The sequence below is a fragment of the Dermacentor variabilis genome, unplaced genomic scaffold (assembly GCF_050947875.1).
Source record: "Dermacentor variabilis isolate Ectoservices unplaced genomic scaffold, ASM5094787v1 scaffold_12, whole genome shotgun sequence".
Classification (NCBI taxonomy): Eukaryota; Metazoa; Arthropoda; class Arachnida; order Ixodida; family Ixodidae; genus Dermacentor; species Dermacentor variabilis.
The window spans coordinates 9087110-9109751 of NW_027460280.1; the positions used below are offsets into that span (position 1 = coordinate 9087110).

At 45.8% G+C, this 22642-nt stretch overlaps 1 protein-coding gene across 5 annotated transcripts in view; it reads left to right on the forward strand.

Annotated features, from left to right (window-relative positions):
* Positions 1-17227, forward strand: part of Unc-115a (actin binding LIM protein Uncoordinated 115a) — a 593933-nt gene extending 576706 nt beyond the window's left edge. For all 5 annotated transcript variants that reach the window (XM_075676601.1, XM_075676600.1, XM_075676598.1 and 2 more), the window contains one exon: positions 15866-17227. In XM_075676601.1, coding sequence (XP_075532716.1) covers positions 15866-15979 — 114 coding nt within the window. In that variant the 3' untranslated portion in view covers positions 15980-17227. The remainder of the gene's footprint in view (positions 1-15865) is intronic.
* Positions 17228-22642: the final 5415 nt, after the last annotated feature.

Below are 22642 nucleotides of genomic sequence, written 5' to 3' on the forward strand. Positions count from 1 at the left end.
CACTCGCTTACTAACTGAATTAACGAGCATGGTGTCAGCGTGCACAAGCCAACACATCACACTGGATACGTGCTGTCAAAACACTGGTGTGAGCAAGTGCAGCGAGCGTATATGCTGCGACATTGTTTATTATAGAGAGTGGGCACCTTCACAATCATATTGTTGCAGACGTTGTGCATTGTACAAATGTATACCTATAGGTGTACGAACTCTATAGAGTACTTACCAGCATGCACTACGACTTATATGTATATATTCCTATTTTTGCATATTTTACCTTAATTGTTCATATATGTGCATATCTGTATGTATATACAATTACAGAATATTATAAGCACAAAATTTAGGGACATTACATTATTAAACATAATAAAGTATAAACATACTGTTTGCACTTGAAGTAACATACATAAGAATTATTTGCATGAAACAAAAATTACGCTGCACGATCCACACACGCCTTTCTAAAAACTAAGTATTCATCACAAAGTCGCAAACAAAAGAAAAATACTGTGTGAGCACATAGAACAAAACTTTATACAACTCTGGGAAATTTTAAATGTCAGTATAACAATGTGAACATCACGCACTAAAATTACTATTAACATTGTAACTGCAACTTACTGCTAAAGTGTTATATTCGAATAGGAATAGGAAGAAAAAGGGAAAAAAAAGAATAAACATTGCAAATATACATTGCAAGCACTTTCACAAAAGATGCTCTAGGGAGACGAATTTCATAAGCTATGCTTAATAAACCCCACAATGTCGACGCAACCCTGTTTGTCCAGACAAAATTTTCGCTGGATCATAAAAAAACGTCGAGGAGTAGTACAAAGGAAGTGGCGGTAATTGAAGCTATTAATATGGTCCCACTGCACAAACAGTGACCTTACAGATAAAGCCACTCTCAGTGTCTCGGTCGGCTTCAACCTATATATTCAGCTGCAGGTGCCTGCATTCCTGACAAAGTAAATTAAGCATGTCCTCTGAGGAGACTGCAATGTCACGGTGCACATTCAGAAGAGCGAGTCCGAGCGAGCAGTCATGCAATGTGGATGCCCTGAAGTATATTTTTAACCTCTGAAGAGTGGGAAAAGACCGCTCCGCCTCCACTGTTGTTACTGGCAGGATTGCAAGGATCTGCAGAAGTCAATGCACATTTGGAAGCACAGCCACCGGACAAAGAGAAACTGCCTGTAATGCTGATGTAGACCGTATTTCAGATTTATCATTTTTTCACTTTGCAGCCCAAACAAGTCAACTGAGATGAGCTGAGTAAAAGGCTGAAAACTTGTCAGCTTTGAAGTAGTTTTGGCATCACGTATGTTTTGCGGGATCAATGAAGACAGTAATTGTAAAGTACACCAGTGATTTAAAAAGTGCACATCCAACTGTGTTGTAAGATCGTCCATGAAAGGCACGAATATAGCAAGTCTAAAATACTCCTCCACGCTCACGGCACGGACGTTAGAGCGGTTACGCTGCAGAGTGGCGACCCGCACCATTTGAATTTCTACATCTGCTGCCTCGGCCACTTTTATGGAGGCTTCGAATATTTCATAAAAGCCAGATCCCCTCATCTACCTCACAGCAGCTTGGACATGATCGATGAGACTTAAGGGCAACAACTAGGTCAGACGAGGCTGTTTGGAGCTGTCAGGAGAGCACTAGCGTCAGCGAGAGTGCTTTTGCAGCAATATTTAAACTAACAATGAAAGTTGAAATCTGAATGCAAATTAACAATTGATGCGCTTTCACAGGTCTTCACCACCAGCTTCATCTAGGGCCTCAAGCGCTAACACAATTCCAAAAAGTTCCACTAATCTTTGGACAGCCTCGTGGTGCTCCACCCAGCGGGTTTCACATAAGCAATGAAGCTCTCACTTTGTCATTTGGCATGTCTGCTCACTGATTTTCCGCTTTAGCACCGCCAACCTCGGAAACGACTTTCTGAAAAACGTGCGCACCTCCTGGATGACCCCAAATGTGTTATGAATCTCGGGAACGATGCAAGAGTAACAGAGCACAAGATTTAAAGAATGTCTAGTGCAGTGCACATAAAGGGCCACAGGGTGTTCCCACTAGATAATAGCTTGAACGCCATTGAAGCGGCCAGACATGTTTGCAGCCCCATCGTATTCATGCCCACACATGTAGGCAGTGTTTATGCCTCTGTCCTTGAGAAGTTTCAGTAGTGTAGATGTGAGGCCTTGTCCAGAGAGGTCCGTTACTTCGACGAAGGTAAGAAAATGTTCGTGCAGAGTACTGTCCAAAAGGTACTTGACGCACACTGACATTGGCTCGGTGCCTACAGAAGTGAAAAGAAATGAAACAAAGCGTCATAGGCAAGTTAAATTTATAAAAACCGTCTATATTTGACAAGTGCACATCCATATATATTTCAAATAATCGAAATAATGAAAAGAACCGGTGCAACATATGCCCTTTAATATTACATCTACCTTCATGCGAACTGTCAAGATTATGGCACTAAAAGGTTTACAGTTTAGCTGCGTGTCATTCTTAGAATAACTGTGTGCACTCAAAAGCCATATTGCTGCTACTTTTTACCTGAAATGTCTGTTGTTTCATCTGTAAGCAGAGGGAAGCACTTGGAAGTGTTGACACAGGTGACGATGGTTTCCTGCACCACAGTGGCACATGTTGCTAGCACTTCATTCTGTATCTGTGGACTAAGATAGGTCGCGTTTCCTGGGGCTGTCTGTATGTGGTCCTTCAGTGTATCGCCTCCGCAGCTAATCTTCAAACGCAGGAGAGCATAGAAGTTGCCATCATTTTCATGAGGGTCCTCTATGCTAAGAGGTCCGACATCCCTTCAGAGGTATACCGTGCCTTCCGCAGAAAATCACAGCTTCAGTGATGGACATTAGCTGCTTCCGGTTCTTCCTTTGTGCACTCACAGCGGAATCAATCAGCTCGGCGACTGGCTCTTCCTTAAAAGCGTTGACAGAGTAAGCTGCATAAATCAGTGCTGCCTTGTGGTATTCAGACATTGTGGCTCTGGTAACTTTCTAGCACATTTTTCCAGCAAATAAAAGGACGAAGTACAAACGCACTGAGCTTTTGATGGCTCCCCTTACCCAATGTTAAGAACGGCCAGCTGCAGTGCAAGTTTTGCCACCCAGTTGCGACTATGGCGGCAACATTCCGGGAGCGTCGCCACACACCTCTAGCCACGGCGTGACTAAGTCGACTGTGTGTGAACAACAATACGTGCGTCCTCGACTCTCCGTCGTTGGAGCCGAGTTTGACAAAGTTGCCATTGTAACTAAACGGGCTTGGCGGACCAACTATTGTTACTGAGCCGCGGGAACTTCTACTGACACCCCTTCCCACGTGCCGACCAAGACGCCAGACAATGAGCGGCCGGCGGGCGCGCTGCAGTTCAGGGAATAAATGCCCCTACGGTGCCTCATTCTCCCCTGCGGTGCTTGGTCAACTCGCCTACGGTGCTTAGACGGCCGTTTCCGTCACCTGGGTATCGGGAGAGGACCGAGTGTTTAAAAACCGCTGTTGTGCGGCTGCTCAGGACACTCTCTCTCTAGCAGTCATGTTAGACTGATGTACTCTCTCTCAAGCAGTCATGTTAGACTGATGTACTTTCTCAAACAGTCATGTTAAACTGATATAAATACTGTAAATAAACCCATATTCCTCGTTCTCGATGAGAAGCAGTCCTTCCCTTCATCAACGTCCTCAGCGTGGATAAGTTGGACGACGGCATGGCCTAGCTACCTTCTAATTCATGCCAGACTCCAATCTTGACAACGGATCACGAGCGATAAGATTGAACCCCCAAGCATAACACCGAGCTTTCATGCCCGAATAGAACACAGACCTTACAGAGGGCTCCTCCTTGGTATTTTGAATAGAGCAGCCAATAATACTTCTCCCGCCACTTGGGCTGAAACTTGAGCTTTCAACTGCTCGCATTTCGGAAGGAATAGTTACTATCAGGCCATCCATGGGTTCGACAGCAAGTGACACCTTGTCTCGTCATTTTTGACGTCTCATCGTTCTCGCCATTCGCAACGTACAGTCCGATGTTATCTGAGATACCATCAACTGCTCCTACAGCAGCATCGTCTCCAACAGGGTGTTGGGCACAAGTTGCTTCCAGAGTCGTCACTGAACTCTGGCTCAATGTGAAAGCATCATGATCGGTAAAGGCACCCCTGTCCCTCTTGAAGAAACTGTCGTTGGTTAACCTCAGCCGTTTCGCTGAGGCCATTGCTCAGAATGTATAAGCACGGCCGCTGCAGATGTTCTGGCAGTGACTTGCACGAGTCAAGAAACCTTGTCAACAACCCTTGTCGATGTTGCTCAAGTTTCTCCGCAGACGCCAGCTCTTGTCTTGTCCCTATAGGAGCACAGCGAACTTACATGGGTGTCCACGCCCGTCTCCTGTGCTCATTGCTTTCCTAGCTGCATTGCACTCGCGTTCCACATAGCAGCTTCTTAATACAAATCACGTGAAAAGGTACAACAGTGGTCGTACAAGGAGCGTCTCTTGAGCCAGCATTTCAACAATGAGAATTGCATGCTACCGCCATCAAAGTGTCAGTGATAGTGGACATGTGTATTAACCTGTTCGTAATGGTGAACACTGTAACAGACGACACAATTGTCCCCGCACTGCACGGAGCGTGGGAACAGGAGAGCTGTCGGTAATGTCAACTGCTCTTACAGCAGCATTGTCTTCATCATGGTGTTGGGCACAAGCCACATCCTGGGTTGTGATCGTACTTTGGCTGAATGTCAAAGCATCACGATCGGTAAAGCCCGCATCAAGTTTCTCAAACTGCCAAGACCGCTCAACGGACAGGCGCGGCCGTGAAATTCCTTTTCCTTAGTGTGGTTTCAACAACTTCCTCTCCCACACCAAGCATGGCAAAATAGAATAAGTGGATGCATGGAGTAGGATGATAGGGTGCCTGCATCCTCTCCCGTTCTCACACTCCACGCAGTGTGGGGACAACCGCATTGTCATCTACAGCATTGGCCATTACGAGCGGTGTTCATACGGGGGTCCACGATCACTCACTGAACCATGTCACCGAAATTAATCTCAAACATCGGAATAGATACAGTCAGTCAACCGCTCTGCAAAATCGGTCCCACAGTGCAAAAAGCTTATTTTTTGATGAAAATAAAAAGCTGCTTTTTCTTACCAGTTAGGGTCCCTCCTCCTCTCTACCATTTTATCTATCTTCCCTCTAGACTTGCACTTTAGTAGAAAGGTAAGCGCTGCAGTTTCTGCAATGCTCTTGCAGGTGGTCATGGATAATTTGAGCTGTCAAGAGGCTAAAACGACGACACCAAAGGTCCAGAGGGCATTGTGCACATGCAATGCGGTGCAAAGGTCCAAACGAGTTTTTTGTGTCGCCTTTGCTCTCAGCCACGCTCCTTCTATGTGTACACACACTCTGAACCACCTCACAACTAACGAATAACCATCATAGCGCAACCAGGGTGTGCCTGCGCAGTAATGGCTGGGATGGCCAAGAGGCAGCAAGTGCCCCTTCAAAGAATGTCCTCACTCTGCAGGGAGCAGGCACAAGCAGGAGAGCATTCAGGCATCTGTTTTCTGTGAGGTATGATGGAAGCTGAATTGTTCAAAAACAAGTGTTACACCCCTGCCAAGCGGGCAAGTTAAGTGCACTCATGGGTAGTGCACTTCGGGACCTTGGGTGGCACTTTAGGCCACGCGGTGCAGAACGGGAAAATGAAGTGCACGCGCAGCAAGAAAAAAAAAGGAAAGGCAGCAGACTAAAATTGTTTTTTAAAGATGTAGATTAAAATAAAATAAGAAACCCTTCTAAAAAGTAATTGCTTTAGTTGTGTTATAAATTAGTTGTATTTAGTTATTTGGTGTGTTATCTTAATCTATATTTACTCAACAAGAAATGAAAATCTATTTATTATAAAAGTGTTGCAAGTCAATGTGGCCAAGATAAAGTGAGCTAGAAGAGGGTGGTGGGCTTACTCGGGTCCCCTGTTTGATGCCTGGTATGTCACACACAGTGGCGCCACCAGCGGTTTCAATGTAAGACTCTGCCTGACGCAGGTGCTTGTGCGTGGTTAAAACCATGCTGTTTCCGTGCACTGTCATTGTATCCACATGGAATTGCACACGAATCTCTGCAGTATAACACATGCCACTAATGTAGTTAAGATTTTAAAAAATGACTGGCGCGAGGCACGTTCGTTGAGCTATATTTGCGCATAAGACTGGACATGTAGTACTGCTGTTATCTCGTGAAATAAATTACATTGTAGGCGGTCAATACTCGTGGCAATTGGGCTGCAAAAAATAGCACCTTTTCCGTGCCTCAGTTACCATTATTACTTGTGTGAACTTGTTATTAGACTGTGTACACAACTCTGTGCATAGAGATGCTGTGCACATTTGACATGCATTTGGATTGCAGTGGTGTGGGCAAAGCGTACGGAGACTATAACGTTGCGCGGTTAACACATGTAAACAACTGGATCCTTTTAGTATTTATTCGGAAAAAAAGAGCATTGTTTCGTCACGCATGCGTTTTACAGGTACGTGAAATTACTGCCGATGCTGACTCTGACGCAAACATACTTCAAAACATTTACCACAAGCTATTAATGCCATGTGAGCAACAGCTTAAATGCTTTCAGCTGGATATCCTTTGAGCTATTCTTCACAACCTTGGCACTATGAACTAGCTATTTCTACACAAGGCTATAATACATGCACTATGAAAATGGACAGCTAACAAAGATAGAAGGCGACTCTCTCAAGTTCTGGGCACAAGTTAATGAAAATTTGACACAGCCATTCTCACTCTTCATCACTTGACACTTACGCTTCATGAGCAGCAGCTCAACTTTAAATGTTTTGCCTTTTCCTACTTCTCTGACCTCTCAGAATTAATGCCTTTGACAAAAAAATGCAAACGCGTCACTACTAAAAAGCTGATTATGTTTGCCGATAGAACTGTGGCATGTTGTGTGCACCCAACTTCTTGTGAAAACCTTTCTTTCACAACTCCCAGTACATCCAAAATGCTGTCCGAATGCAGCTTGTTGCAGGAGAAGTGCTATGTGAACGTATTTTCCAGGTTGTTCACAAAACTGTATAGATGACTTGAAAAGTACAACAGTCCCCCTTTGTCACGAAAGTTTGTCAAGCGAGCAAGCTGAAAAGCTTCCCCTTGGGGTGACGTTTTTAGCGGGCTTGTACAAACTTGGCAATTCATTTTCGTCGTACACTTTCGTGCAATATAGCCAACAACACAAAATATTGGCGTGGAATCGCTTCTAGCAATATGCTGGTTGTGGTCAACAGGTGCTGGCACAGAAATTGACTCATCCACAGTGCTTGCATTATCAACTGACTTGTCATGTGGCAGAGTGTCAGCACAGGCCTCAATCTCCAGCAATGAAGCTAGCTCACCCTGGTCCCCTGGCTATTTTCACAAGACCATAGAACAAAAGACAACTGATGATTAACAAAAACTGGGTTGGTGTGGGATGGTCATTGCTGCTGGATGACTGACGTATAATACCAAATAAATTCTGTAATCGGTCTTGGCTGGTTTTCGAAGTCATTAAGTATTTAAATCCTACTTTCTCTGTGAGATAAGGTAGCAGTTCTAGCACACTGGTTATAGTGACACGCAATCCACTCGCTGTAGAATTACTCAGGAAGCCTCCCGTGTTCTTTGCATGAGCTTCCCATTCACTTAGGTACACCAGGAACTCCTCCAGCAAGTGGGCCTTTGTTGAATCTGGGTGAAGTGCCTCAGCAGGATACCGTCAATGCACATATGGCGGCACCTGTGTCAATGAGGGCAAGCACAGAGACGCCTTCAACAGCGACATCAATAACGTTGGGCGGCGAAAGAAGAGGGCTTGAGCGTTGCGACGATGACGCAGTTCTTGCCTCGGGAACTGCTCCACTTAGTTTTCCGTGTCAGCAGTAGAGGGACGTCAACGCATCGGGGAGAGCGAGCGACGACGAGGAGATGGAGAACGGCGGTCGGAAACTGGGCGAAGGCTTGAGCGGAGAAGGTGTAAATCGTGGTCTGGAGCGTAAGACAATGGATGGTCGTACGCAGCTGTGTGTGGGTCGTCACGTGGATGAAGTGGATGGCGGCAGCACAGGCGTGCAACGTGTCCGGGAATACTGCATGAATAGTAGATGGGCCGATTGTCCGGTGTGCGCCAGGGATTAAAAACAGGGCTAGGCATCGGAGGCGGAGCCCGGAAGGTCGGTGGTTGTGGTCGTGCGACGGCGTCGGCATAAGTCGATGGGGCGGTGAGTTGAGGCGCCCATTCCAGAGGAAGGACCTCGGACACTTGTTCTTCTATAACATGTCGTAGGGTCGGACTAAGGGATGAACTTGACTCCGGCGGGTTGGAGATTAGGGAGAGCTGGCGAGCTCCTTCTTCCCGGACGAAAGCCTTGATCTGCGAGAGGAGGGTGGAATCTTGAATAGGGGAGGTCAAGCCGGACAACGATTCCTGATAGGAAGCAGGACGGCGAGTGAGGATGTGTTGACGGCGGAGCTCGTCATAGCTTTGGCACAGTTCAATAACTTGTGCAACAGTAGAGGGGCTCATTGAAATGAGCATCTGAAATGCGTCCTTGTCGATACCCTTCATTATATGCTTGATTTTATTTCCCTCAGTCATGGATGCATCAACGCGTTTACAGAGATCGATGACATCTTCGATGTAGCTGGTAAAGGTCTCACCAGGCTGCTGAGAGCGCAACTGCAGACGCTGTTCGGCACGAAGCTTTTGAACAGCAGGGCGGCCGAAGACCTCGCTGAACTTTGTCTTGAACACCGTCCAGCTTGGCACTTCGCTTTCGTGGTTCCGAAACCACAAGTGGGCAATTGCGGTGAGGTAAAAAGGGACGGTGGTCAATTTCGTGATGTCATCCCATTTGTTGTTCAGAATGACGCATTCGTATGATGAGAGCCAGTCATCAACCTTGTGGTCGTCAGTGCCACTGAAGGTGGGAGGGTCCCACTGACGGAGTGTGCCGGGGCATACGGAGGACTGGCGAGCAGGTGGTGGTAAGCTCGTGGCGCTTGCGGTGGTCATGATTGCAGGGAGAGTCTGGCTGCGCAATTTCAGGATGACAGGAGACCCAGCAAACCTCCACCAATTATGGCAAAGAAGTCCGACACAGCTTTGGACGGCACGATGGACGCGGACAAGAAGACGCAACAGCGTAGGCTTAGCCAGTCACACCAGGAACAGCGTCTAGCCCGAGCCCCACTTCAGTAGCATTGGCGATCCGGCTGCGGAGCTCTGCACGGCGCACTTCTTCCTTACAGGAGGTTTAAAATTGGATTGCGTCAACAACAGTGCAGACTATTCATTCCCAGTTGGCATTCGCAATGCACCACCCATTGCCATGTTGGCTCACTGAGTGCAAGTACCACTGTGCACTCCCTCATTTACATGAAAGGCATTGAAAATCTGAACCTATTCACCGTTAAACTAGCAGACTGCATCAACTGAGCTTGTGACCAAAGTGTGCTATGTCATCTGTACTGGAAGAAGTAATCTTGGTTCTAGAAGTTGTAATAATTATTCCATAGAAACTGCCCTGAGAAAGGCTGGACTACTTATGCAGTGTTGCTGGCTATGTATGAAATAGAGTTGCTGACCGCTTCTTGACGATGAGCAAAGCAAGAACAAGGTAAAAGTGGGAGCCAACGTTTCGGCAAGTGGACTTATCATTTCCAAGGCCTTGAAACGATGTCAAGTGGACTTGCCTTGAAAAAGACAACACTTGTCAGAATGTTGACTCCCGCTTTTACCTTGTTCTCGCTTTGCTCATCGTCTTGAATTTCCATCTCCCGCTTTTCCCATGCTTTCCCTGATTGTTTATTGTTGCGCAATGTGAGTAAACCCCTGGGCATGTGCACCATCCTGTTTTTTTTTTCCCCACAAAAATTTTTAAGCATAAAGTTTTACATTTTCTAATATTTGATTCGCTGTTTTTTTTCTTTACTCGAAATCTACCACTCTGTATTCGCACAACCCTAGAAATAAATCGAGTATTGGTGACTTTTGGAACAATTGAATAAATGAGGAGGCACTCTGATTACCACTGCTGGTTTTTAATTGAAGCACTAGAGGTTGCAGCACTGCACACTGCTACCATTATTTGAAACCACTATGCTGGGGACAAGCACTAGGCTTTTTGATATTACAGTGGATGGATTGTTACAAGACAACGAATGCATGGACAAACCATTGGGTGATTCCACAAGAGATCAGATATTTTTTTTTGTGACCTTAAAACTGCACTAGGGACGAGACACCGAAGTAGATGAAGACAGGACTAACGCAGACTAACAACTGGTTTATTGAAATCACACAATGCTGCCTCTTCGAACTATGTTCATGCCCAAGCCAGATCATAACCGTGTGACCATGGAACACTCTGCGAACACTCGCGGTTATGATCTGGTGTTCATCCAATCCTCTTCTACCTCAGTGTCTCATCCCTAGCGCAGTTTAAGTTTACAAAAAAACGTCTTACCAACTAGCCTCCCAACACACACTCCTCGAGATCAAGCATGCGTATCCGCTTGATATTTTTGTTTTGTCTGGTTTTTTTATATGTCGTGTAGGAATATTCAACCTGCACGGAACAGAAAATTGTATTCCCGAAGAGCAGGGCCACATTCTTGAGGTTGCTGCTGAGGTGGGAGACCATCTCATGTGCTAACTGAAAGGAGGCAGCGTTTCCTGACCTCAGGCTGTGCAGGGAAGCTTAGTGCTTAAGGAGTTCACCCACACCGTCACAGGCATTCTTCCCACATCCGGTGGGGGAAAATATCTACCTCGTGGACGTATACTTGTAGTGGCACAACTCATACAGTTGGTACCTATTTTATTTTCAAAATGACTTGCTGCATTATCGCTGACGTATGTTATGCAACAATAGATGGGTGCTTTTTCATCTAACACTTTGTGCACTATACATTGGGCGTAGCAGGCGTGAACTGCGTCATTATGCATGTCGTTGCTTATGACAGCAAAACTGTGTGTTGCTTTCTTAGTCGTGGTGACACAGGTGAAAATGGAGATTTGTTTCTTGTGCCAATGGTACGATTGTGTTTAATTTGAGCAAAGGACAGTCAAGTTTTCTGCAAAATCAAAATGCAGTACAATGTTTCCGTGCTGCTCGAACTTCTTTGCCTCATGAATAGCCGCGGCTTAAGTGACGTGTATGTATTCGTGAGAAATTCATTTTGTCGTCCATTTGCCGAGCTCTTTCACAAAAGGGGTTCAAGGCATCTTGATCAAGTCGCCGCTTTCCCAAACAGCAAATGTGACCTCATCCTCATCGACCATTCCCAGACTGGCCAAAGTGAGGCTTTCACTCCATGGGCAGTGCTTGCATTCACCTAACATACAATCTGCGGTTGGGGAGCCGCAAAGGCACAATGCTTTCATGCCTTCCAATGAGATCTCCTTGCCATTTACGTTCTCAAGCGTGTAGACACAAAGGTTGGCATTAACGCAATAAACGCTGACACAAACCTCTTGTGGTGGGAGCAGCACACATTTTTGATGCAGGCTGTAAAACTTTGGCAGGGCGATGGCACTTTTGGGGTAAGCTGCTTTGAACATCTGGAATGTCTCACAGCCAGAATGTGTCATAAACCGCTTTGAGACATACTCTATCTGGCTGTTCATGATGACTGACACAGCATCCTCCTTGTTCGGGCTCTCCCAAGAGCACCCTTCATCTTTGGTGAAGTAGTCGAGCGCAGCTTGTACAGTACGTCCCCACTCTTAAGGGAACACGCAAGCACTTGGCCAGCGGTTGGCAAAGTGCTAGCTGCTGGCGAGATTCGGAAAGGTGGAGCATGCGCCTAGATTCATAAGGGCACTGCGTGCCCCATGTCATCTGCTACTTTTCCACCCCAGCGCTCGGCGCGTGCTGGCACTGCTGCTTTTTTTTTTTTTTCCGCAGTGTGAAGCAACTGATACCAACTCTGCCTCCCACTTGTCGAATAGGCAGGCATTTTATGGTTTGAAGGGTAAGCTTGGTATGCTCACTGCATTGGGCTTCAACTTCCTCGTTTCTTATCAAAAGTGGCCAGTTGCTGCGAGCAGTATGTGAAAAACATGTGACTAGCTTATTTGTGAGACACAAGGTTACGGAAGTGACAGGCTTCATTATCACTTTTGCAGAATTCCACAGTTTCACACACCTTATTTCATTGCATGCACATGTTGGTGTAACAGAATAATTTTCTTAAAACTGCATCTCCAATTGATATCGCAAATATCCGAACTATGGAGCTTCTGCGAATGTTGTTGCTTTAACGAACAATAACTAGTCGAGTTAAAACTGGCGAGAGACTGCAGAAACAAGCAACATCTTTTTTTTTTTTCAGCTTGCCGATTACCCGCTGAGCAGCAAGCAGAGTGGCGGCTAGATAAATCACACCGCAGAAAAACAGAAGTGCTCTCCAGTGCTTGCTGAGTACTGGGGCGGAGAAGTAGCAGACAAAGCGGGGCATGCGCGCGCCACCGTTACGACTCTGTGCATGCGTCGCCACATTTACAAATCTCACCGCCAGTTAGTGCCGTGTGGGCCGCCGGCCACGCACTCGCTTATTCCCTCTAAGAGTGGACCGTACTGCACATCCGATAGGCTTAACCATGACCTCGTGTATGGATCAAAACCTGACTGCATTCCATGCTGCTCGTGCCAATTTCGGGAATTTCTGAGCATGTACGTTGTGACAGCTGGGACTGCCTCTTGAACGGGTTTGTTTTTATCTTCTGGTGGCACAATGGCTCAGAGATGGGGGCGCTCTCGATAGGACTTTGAAACCTTGTACGCTTGCTTCAAGCTATATAACCAGCCAGGGCATGCACAACATTCTGTCACAGGCAGTTAGGTGTACTGACACTTTCATGTACAGCGCTTGAAGTTGAGTGTATGTTTGTCAATGCGACACTTTCAATCTCGACCCATTTTCTCTTTCCGTAAGACAGTCTGCTGCGTTTGTGAATGGAAGATGGTGGCTTCAATGGTGAGACATCAGGAGAAAGGTGAACATACCTCTTCAAGTCATCAATCGCTTCTTCTTCCTGAAGGAATGCTTAGTCTGCTTCACTGTGGGTGTCACTAGATGAAGACAGGATTTCCTTGAGGAGCATAAAGCAGTGCTGGCAGACTTCTTCAGTACCTCAAATATCCTCAGCCTCTGGCAGTAGCTTCTGCAGGGAGGCAACATCCAAAGTGTTTATGCGACGAACATTTTTTTAGAGCGCAGCTCTTTGGCGTCCGTTCCTGGGTTTCGCGTCGTTGTCGCCGTTGTCGTCGGCGTTGTCGTCGGCCTCGTAACCAGCTCCGCCCCCCTTTCATCCCCCCAGCGCTAGCAGCGACCGACTGATACCGCTGGATGCCGCTGACGCCGCTAGAGAGTCAAGATAACGTGACTGCATAGAACACCGTCGCCGCCATGCAGAAAGAGTATCAGTCAAAGGCATCAGTCAGTCGCTACTATCTCTTCCCTCCTCCCTTTATCGTGTTGTCCGCTTGCTGCGCGCGCTTCTGCCCCCATCGTTTGCCGCTGGGTGTACACGCCGCCCCCCTCCGCTTCCGCTTACTGCTGGTTGCTCTCGACGGCGGCGATGAGCCTCCGCTTCGGCGGCGCGAACTGCAGGGTCTTCTCGGCGGCGGCGATGAGCTTCTGCTTCAGCCTCGCTTACTGCTGGTTGCTCTCGACGGCGGCAATGAGCCTCCGCTTCGGCGGTCGAACGGCAGGGTCTTCTCGGCGGCGGCGCTTAGCCTCTGCTTCCCCCACGGCTGTGACAACCTCGCGAGGCACTTGTATAGATCTCGTCTTTGAGAATCAAGCATTGGTGTACCAAGTCGAACATATATCAGTCTATTTCTCCGACCACAAAGCTTCCTTCATGACTGTCAAGAACTGTTAGTGGAGTCTTTGTTAAAGGAATACGTGTGAAAAATAAAAAAAAAATTCTGTGATAGCGCATACATGTGTTGCTCGATTTCTTTGCCTCAATCTATCCAAAAGGTGAAACAGCTTATTTGCTGCGCTCAAATTTCGCATTAGGAAGTAACGTAATCGTCAGTAATTTTTTTTTATTAGCATTCTTCTTCTTGTGAATGCATAAATAATGAGCACAGAATGCTTGGGTACATCGCATGTAGTGAACAGCTATACCAATTCGAAACGTTTATACTGAACTGCACCACACTCTTTCTGTTGGTTTTTCTGTGCCACTGTCGTGACGGGCTCCAGAGTGTCTCACGGTTTCATGTTTTATAAGCAAGGCCATCTAAAGCTTTTCACTGTGAAAACATGTGGCCCATGTTCGTTATCGAAGAACAATGTCCGTTTTGTGCCTCCAGTAGTAACCTCTGCTGTTCTCGGCATGGGAAAGAGCGTCGGCAAGGTGCTGACAAAACATCATAAATTAGGCAACTTTGGCTCAGTTATGCTGCACTGCTCTTTTTCGGACAGCTGAAATGCAGAAATGAAGGTGAAGGTAAGACAGGAAGACGTTATCTGTGAGTGACACGGAAAACATGTGATGACTGGAAACGAAATAAACAGCTCGTGAAATGACTCGGATAAGTTTTGAGAAAGGCACAGTGTGAGTTGGGGGGGGGATGTGGTGCTGCCGAAGAAGGTTCCAATATCCATTGCACGTTGGGGATGAAGACCAGGCAGTGAATTAGCGCTTCCATAATGGCGCTCCTGCTTATTATAGAAGCGTACCATCGCTTGCAGATTAGTTTGCCTTGGTGCCACTTACAGGTGATTACAAAGTGCACCAGGTGGGTTTTGGCAAAGTCAGCCACAACATGCACTGGCGGTGTCTCGCATGCTATTTGCAAGCACCTAATGGAGGCATAAGTGTGATACTTACAGAGGCTGTAGGCTGCAAACTCAGTACGCATTAGCACTTTAGAATGCGGCAGCCCTCCACCCCCGCACATGCTAGACACAAATAAAATCTGACAATACATTTGTTGAAAACAAGCTGCGAGAGTGAAGTTCTAAAACAGCAAAGAAATTAGAACTAGATTTGTGTACAATGCAAACTGACAGACAACCAGCAAAGGTACTGAAGCCAGCATGTTTTCATGGGTCACTTTAACCCGTTGTATTTTGTGAATAAAGCAAATGAGGAAACATAACGTGCCCACATTTTGCCGTACATAAACAAACTTCATCAAAAATTTTTCAAAAAATTGGAACCATATGTGTATTCTTTTTAATTATTTTTTTTACTTGTTTATTTAACTTTTCTTCTCTTGTGTTTCATGTAGGAAGATATATTTTGCATAAATGTTAAAAAGAGAACGTTCTATGTTTGACACTTTTTTCAAGCTTCTGTGTGAAACAAATCGCGCCAAGACGCATCAAAGTTACAGAACTTTTCTGATTTGGGCCATGTTTGGAATTTTTTTACATCTTTTTAGTTTATGGACAGCAAAAAAAAATGCATGGAACTAATTTACTGTGAAGCGTATTAAAATGAGCAGAAAAGTTTTTCGATGCAACGTTTTTAGTTAGCATTTAATTTGGTCATGAAATCATAAAATGTTCTGCTAAGCAATAGAAGGACACTTGTGCCGTCTTTCAAATATTTTTTCGGCTTACTGGGAACACTTTTCTGGGAATAAAATTTTTTGTTCCATGCAGTTTGAATATTCCTACACGTCATATAAAAAACAAGACAGAACAAATATAAGGAGATATGCATGTTTGATCTCTTGTGGAATTGCCCCATTTACTTTGCTTACAAGGATCATATTTGGTTACCTTTGTCATTTCAGCGTCATCTATCCAATGAGGAATTCCAGGCACTGTTCCACATGAGCCGGCTGGAGTTTTACCGTCTACCCGAGTGGAAACGCAATGACCTCAAGCGGCGAGCCAAGCTCTTTTGAGGGTCACTGGTTCGGCTGTCACCACAGAACCCAAGCATATGTCGCTACCTAGCTGAGGGATGCTTCTTTTGGGCTCAACAATAACTTTGCCTTTGATAGATGCCAAGTGGAGAGCAGCACTTCTGCAGAAAATTTGAGCATAGGTACTCATTTAATTATTATGCAAAGCCCATTCCCTGAGCTACACATTCTCCCTTTTTGGCTTACGTCCACTTTCTCTTTTCACTGCCCACCTGGTAAATAATATATTTTGCATTCATTGAGGATTTTTTTTCCTTGCTTTGGTGTGTCTGACATTGGATCTAGTCGCTTGCTATTCATACCCCCCCACACACATCTTTTTTTTAATCTTCACTGGCTTCTACATTAAAAAAGAGCCATTTAGAGCAGCACAAGCAAAATGCTGCACAGTGAACTACCTTACAATCCTTTGTATCTTGATCTCTGGCTACTTTTATTCAGGTCACTTGCAGTATTCTGGGTTGTCATCAAATGGCAGGTGTTCCCAAGTGCGTGCCCACCTCCACACCATTGTAACATGGCCTCTTGTTGGTGCAAGCATTGTCTTGAAGCGTCCACCACATTATTGTTGCTGCTGGTGCAGCTTCTCTGTCTGAAGGTAGTGCACTTAGGGCGCTGCTTTTGGTACTTCAGGCTAGGTCAGTACACTATGAAGCTTATGGGTACAGCGTCCCATTATGGCTTTAGGAGCTTATGGGTGCAGCGTCCCATTATGGCTTTATGCATGTTTTTATCACTTGGTGCAGCGGTTTATACACATACGAAGCTATCTTCCATGATGCTTGTGTGAACACTGGCAGTTGTTTTTATTATTACTTGCCTCCGAAGGAGAAGCTTAGTTTCCTCTGGTGAGTAAATTTCATTCAGTTCTTAGTGTCCGCTATAGTTACACCTTTAGGCATAAATCATTGTGCTGTTGTTTGCATAAACTTTAAAGTTTTAAGATATTTTACACAACTGTCGCACATTGGGTTTTGAATGCATCACTATATTAGGAATGCAAAGCCATGATTTATGTATTTAGCATGTGCCAGTGTACTTTCAGCCACAGTTTAGTGCTGGTTCAAAAGTACCCTAATTAGGTCAGTACATGGATTTCTGTACTACAGCAGGAGCGCCATGTCACTCATGCAAGTGTGCCCACTTGGATTTTGCATACCTGTTAGCTCTGAAAAGGACATTCACAGAAAACGGTTCATAGAAATAAAGTCTGCTTGCAATGCTTTGCCTCTTGTCTGTTTGTTGTGACAAAAATGTACAGGAGAGAAATAAACTAACAGCAAGGTGTCTACCAACTGGGAAAACCTGAAATTCTCAGGAATTTTCAATAGCCTGGAAATACTCAGGGAAAACTCAAGGATTTCTTTATTTTATCAGGTAAAATTAGCTGCAATTTTATCAAAAGGGAACTAAAGTCGCGGTAATGCTGGCTCGAGTAACAAAGGAATTGCAACGAATTGTCTTTGACGCCATGTCGGCGCTGGAAGAGTTGCCATTGTGCAGTTAACAGCCGACTTCATGGACATCCAATAATTCAGACGGCTTCACGGCACCACCACTTATCCCATAGGGTCAATTTATAAGAACGCCTGAAATTTCGGATGCAAGAACCCTTCGCCGTCCGACTGTCCAGACTTTTTTTCCATAACCACAGGTCTGAAATGGTATTATTCAAAGCCACCACCTTTGATGTTGATTATCTCGCCACCTCGAACCGGCACTCACACGGAGATTCACTGGCAGACGCGTAACTACCACCACAGCAACGCCATGCCTAGCTGCTTTGACGTTCGATATTAAGCTTCTTGCCATTCGGTGCTGTGTTTTTCATTGAAAGGATTCGCTGCTGTGAGCAATGGCACCAACTCCGCCTTTGTGGTCCTCGCGATTGGCTTAGAAGCTTGGAAAGCATAATGCATTGCATAATGCTGGTTCCCGAAAGTCGGCTTCGCCTCAGTACAGAAATGTTACGCGGTGTATCATACATGAAAGTATTGCGGTGAAGCGTAAGCACGGGAAGGGGCAATTGTCACGGGACACAGTATGTATTCCTTATTTATACACGCGTGCACCCGCCATCTCCTGTCATAGTATGAACACCAATATGCCTAATAAGTGTACCGGCAGCCCTTCAGAACTTTTTCAGATGTGTCTGTGGCGATTTTGAGCCCTAAGGTCATTAAAAGACATGCATTCATTTTTTGTCATCCTCCTTTTTTCAAACTTCCTGGTTTTTCGGATGTCTTCGCGGCCCCTAGGGAGTGCGAAAAATCGGATGTTGACTGTACAACTAATCAAGAGGATGCTTCAAATGGTCCATGGGGCAAACACGCGGCAGAAGGACGACAAGAACAGAAAGGATGTACACATTGAGAAATGAACAGGAAAGGAAGCGTGCCACCACTTCTTTGAAGGAGCTTGAGCTCAAAAAAACAAATTGTTGGCTGGCACTGACATGCAGGTGTCCCTCATTCAAGCCAAAATGAAATCTTTAAATCAGTGAAACGCAACACTGAGGCATTGTGCGGGGGCTGAGGGTATGTCAGGACAGTTGAGGTTGACTTACCAGCTGCTGAGAGAGAACTCATTTGTGACAAAGTTTGGGCCTCATATGAATGAGCTTGCTATCAGTTGATAGAAATAGCTCATATTCGAAAATGTTTGCTTCTGTATGCATCTCCTTTTTTATTCATATTTGAGAATGTCCGGCTCGATTTGCCGTTTTTTCCGAAGACATTTTATTTGCTATGCATTTTACTAACCCCTCCCTTCTATTCTCTTTTTGAATTATTATTAGTATAGTATTCAAATTGGATTGACTGACTGAATAAACTTTATTGAAACCAGCTAGAGGTGGTGGCTGGGCCTAGGCCTCCCACGTGGGGACATCGAGGTGTTGCCTCTTCACCGCCTCGCAGGCCTGCTGAGTCGCCCAGAGTTGGTGGTCAAGGTTGGAGCTACACAGGGCAGCGTGCCATCTCGACGAGAGGGTCATGGGGTTAGTGTCGGGGTATTGTTGAGTACAGTCCCAAAGAATGTGTCGAAGTGTGGCTGGCTGTGTCTTGCAGGTATGGCACGTGGGATTGGGGTATGTGTCTGGGTAGATATTGTTGTAAAGTTGTAACGAGGGGTATATGTATTGGTTTGTAGCAGGCGGAAAGTTGTAGCCTGCACTCAGGATAGTTTGTTGTGTGAGCCGGGGAAGGTTCTACGCTCTAAGTAGAAGGACTTCACAAGATCATTGTAGCATGTTTTAAATCGGGTTTTTTTTTTTTTCGTGCTTACTAGAGATTGACAGCATCGGGCGATATGGTTTCAGCTCATCTTGACATAAAACAGTTCTCCATCACTCAGGTAATTTTGCAAAGGCACTCAGGGAAAACCTGGGAAACTCAGGGAATTTGGAAATGTCAACTTGATAGACGCCCTGGGAGTTGCTCCAATTGTTTTTCCTTCACCACTGTCTGGGGCTTACTGCATGCCACCCTTTGCACTCTGATTGCCGACTGAATTTCCTTGTCTTACCACCTCTTCCCTTTATATTGCTGTCGCTTACCAGTGGTATGGCATGTTCGATCTCACACTCTTTCGACTAGGCACTCGTACTTCTCTTATGTTGTTGTTTCCAGGTGCTCTGCTATCTGTGCAACATCACGCTCTGACAAATACTGCTTCTTCAACTTGCATTTCTCATCAGGCACCAAATTCCAGTTGGATTCGGTTGTGATCGCTTGAATATATGTCGAACGAATATGGCTCATCGGTGAACGTATATACAGACGGATCGGTCTCATCACATGCACCTGGTGCGGCTTTCGTTGTGCCTGTGCATCAAGCCATTCATAGGTTTCGTTTGTGAAACAAGACAACACCAACATCCGCAGAACTAGTGGCAATCAGAGAGGTAGTGCACTATATTTTTCAACAGCCTCTTCAAGTATGGACAGTCTTTAGTGATGCAAAATCAGCTCTGCAGCTACTTAGAGTCGTAATGAAAGAAAGCTCTTACAGAGCATTGGCTCTTCAGACACCCAAGCTATACACTTTAGCGGAAGAGAACGGCCACCACATTACATTTCAATGGGTTCCCAGTAGTCGCTGTGGTGTACACAGCAATGAACTGGCCGATGCCGAAGCGAAGAAGGCACTCGAAGAACCAGAGCCACTGCTTGCGATTCCTTTTTCAAAAGCGGACGCCAACTGCCTTCTTTCAAGTGTCATCCGAACAGAGACAGAAAAGCACTTAGACAGTCCGGATAATCGCCACAGAATGACTCCAAATATTGGACCCCACCTTGAAAGTTAGGCCACCACCAAAAATTCGACGCAGCTGTGCCAGCCTCCTGCACAGACTTAGGCTGGGGGTGGCCTTTACGCGCGGGTACATGCACCTCATGTAACGCACCGAGTCGCTATACTATGAACTCTGCAATGTGAAAGAGACTATAGGTCGTGCTGTGTGACTGCCCTCAGTACGTGGAAGAGCGTCAAAAGTTGAATAATGTGCTTACGCGCCTCGGCAGCCCACCTGTCGGAGGATGTTATTTTTTTTCTTGCCTGGCATGTGCTGCCACTATGTGAGAATACATGGAATTTTTTTCTCGCGTCTCTCTCTTTCGGTTTTCGTTGTATAGTCTTTTTTTCCTCCGGCGCGTCTGCTACCGTTCGCGCATTGGCACCCTCGCGGGCGCGCGGCGGTTAGTTTGGTTTCGTTTCGCACGCGCTTTCGGCTTCTTTCGCTCGCAAAACTGATGGCTATCTCGTTCTTATCACTCAAAGGGTGGCCGCCTGTTGCTCGTTTGTTGCTCCCAGGGGTCCACATACGAAGGATGCCACCGTGCATGCGTTTCCTTTTTTGGCACTTTATTCAGAAGTTGCCTCCCACGGCTGCTCAGGGAAGCAGTACACAGAGTAGGTGCCACGTCTGCGCCAACACCACTCGGCAGCAAAAACGTCGCAAGGGCACAAGGTACATGTGCGCTGAGTGCAACAAACCGCTCTGTGTGGAGCCATGCTTCAAGGGCAACCACACGCTGAAAAAATATTAGTGCAAGAGGAACATTTAAGACTTGCGAAAAATTTTTGTGTACGCATCCTTCTTGTGTATTTTTCTCGTGTGGACATTGTGTATAACAATGCGCCAATTTTTTTTTAATTCTTATAACACTATTTGCTATTTTTTATTGTTTTTCATGAATAAACAGTACATATATGCCAATGCAAACATTTTTTTCTCACTTTACAGTCACCCTATAAAAATTACGCCAAATTTTTTTCGAAATAGGTCCCTCTGAAGAATTTAAATGTGCAATAAAAAAAAATCGACCCTGGGTGGTCGCATATGGCGAAAAAAATCGACCCTCAAAGGGTTAAGGCTATCCAGGCCTTACTTGATTTTTATAAAGCACGGGCCCGGACTGTAGGCTTTACGTTATCCAAACAGCTTACTATGTGCTTTACATCTTTCCTCATCGTCGCGCATCATGCGCCTTTTTCTTCCCTCTTTCTTTCCCTCATCCCCTTCCCCTAATGCAGAGTAGCTGGTTAGAGGAATGTACCTCAGGCTGGCCTCTCCGCATTTCATATCATTAGACCTCTCTCTCTCTCTCTCTACACATAGGACACACTGACTGTCTTCTAGTCCTTGTCCAGTAGAAAGAGTGCCCTGACTCCACCTCCTTTCCGCTCATTTGCATCCTGTTGCAACCTTCTCACAACAGGCTGACATGCCCAGATGGAATTTCTTCTGCCCATCTCAGTGAAACTGTACAGCTATATGCACTCTGATTCCATTCCCAGGTAGACCTCCTCCCACTTTTGCTGGCACCGTCCTCCTTGTACATGTAAGAATGCAATGCACAGATCATGTTTCTTCCTTTGTTACAGTACCTCCGCAGTCGCCTAGGTCCGTGGCAGCCAGCTGCTATTTGTGTCTTGGTATTTCATGCCTTTGTCAACAACTCTGGTCGACCCCTCTTGTGGTGGTTTTGGCCAGATCCCATTTGGAAGAGTAGTTGCGCCAGCATCAGCATGATTGGGCGAGTAGACTCTCTTGCCAGTCTTGGTTTGGTTTGTCAACCCCTCATCTGTCGTATGCTTTTTCTCGGCTCTTAGTCCTAAAAGAAGAATATATTCTGTGCCCAAGGTCAGCCACAGCTTGTTCGTGGTACTTGTTTTGGTGGATCTGCTTGTCCACTGCCCATGCTGTCTTGACAAACTCCACCTTTCCTCCAAGGGAGCTGCACTTCTTTTGCAGCTCTGCATTCTCGTGGCATTCCGGCAGGACATAAGCAACATAATGGTGCTGCTGTGCCCTTCCTTGCCATCCTCTGATCTTGTCGGTCGTTTCTGTCACACTATCTGCACAAGTTCTACCTTTTTCAGTCGGGTCCACTAGTCTAGCATGTAGTGCACTCATGGTTTTCGGTGTATTCTCATTGTTGATTACTTCCACCTGTTTCCACAGGGCATCAATTGGCGCTTGAGGCTGGGTATGGAATTGAAGCCTGTTGTCTTGGTTTGTTACTTTCAGTGCTGCATGACACAAGCATTGATGTCACCAAACACATGCACTAGTCTGTTTACCACTCCTCGTGTGTTACACTGTTGAGCTGCCTTGTTACATTTGTAGATTCTTGTGCT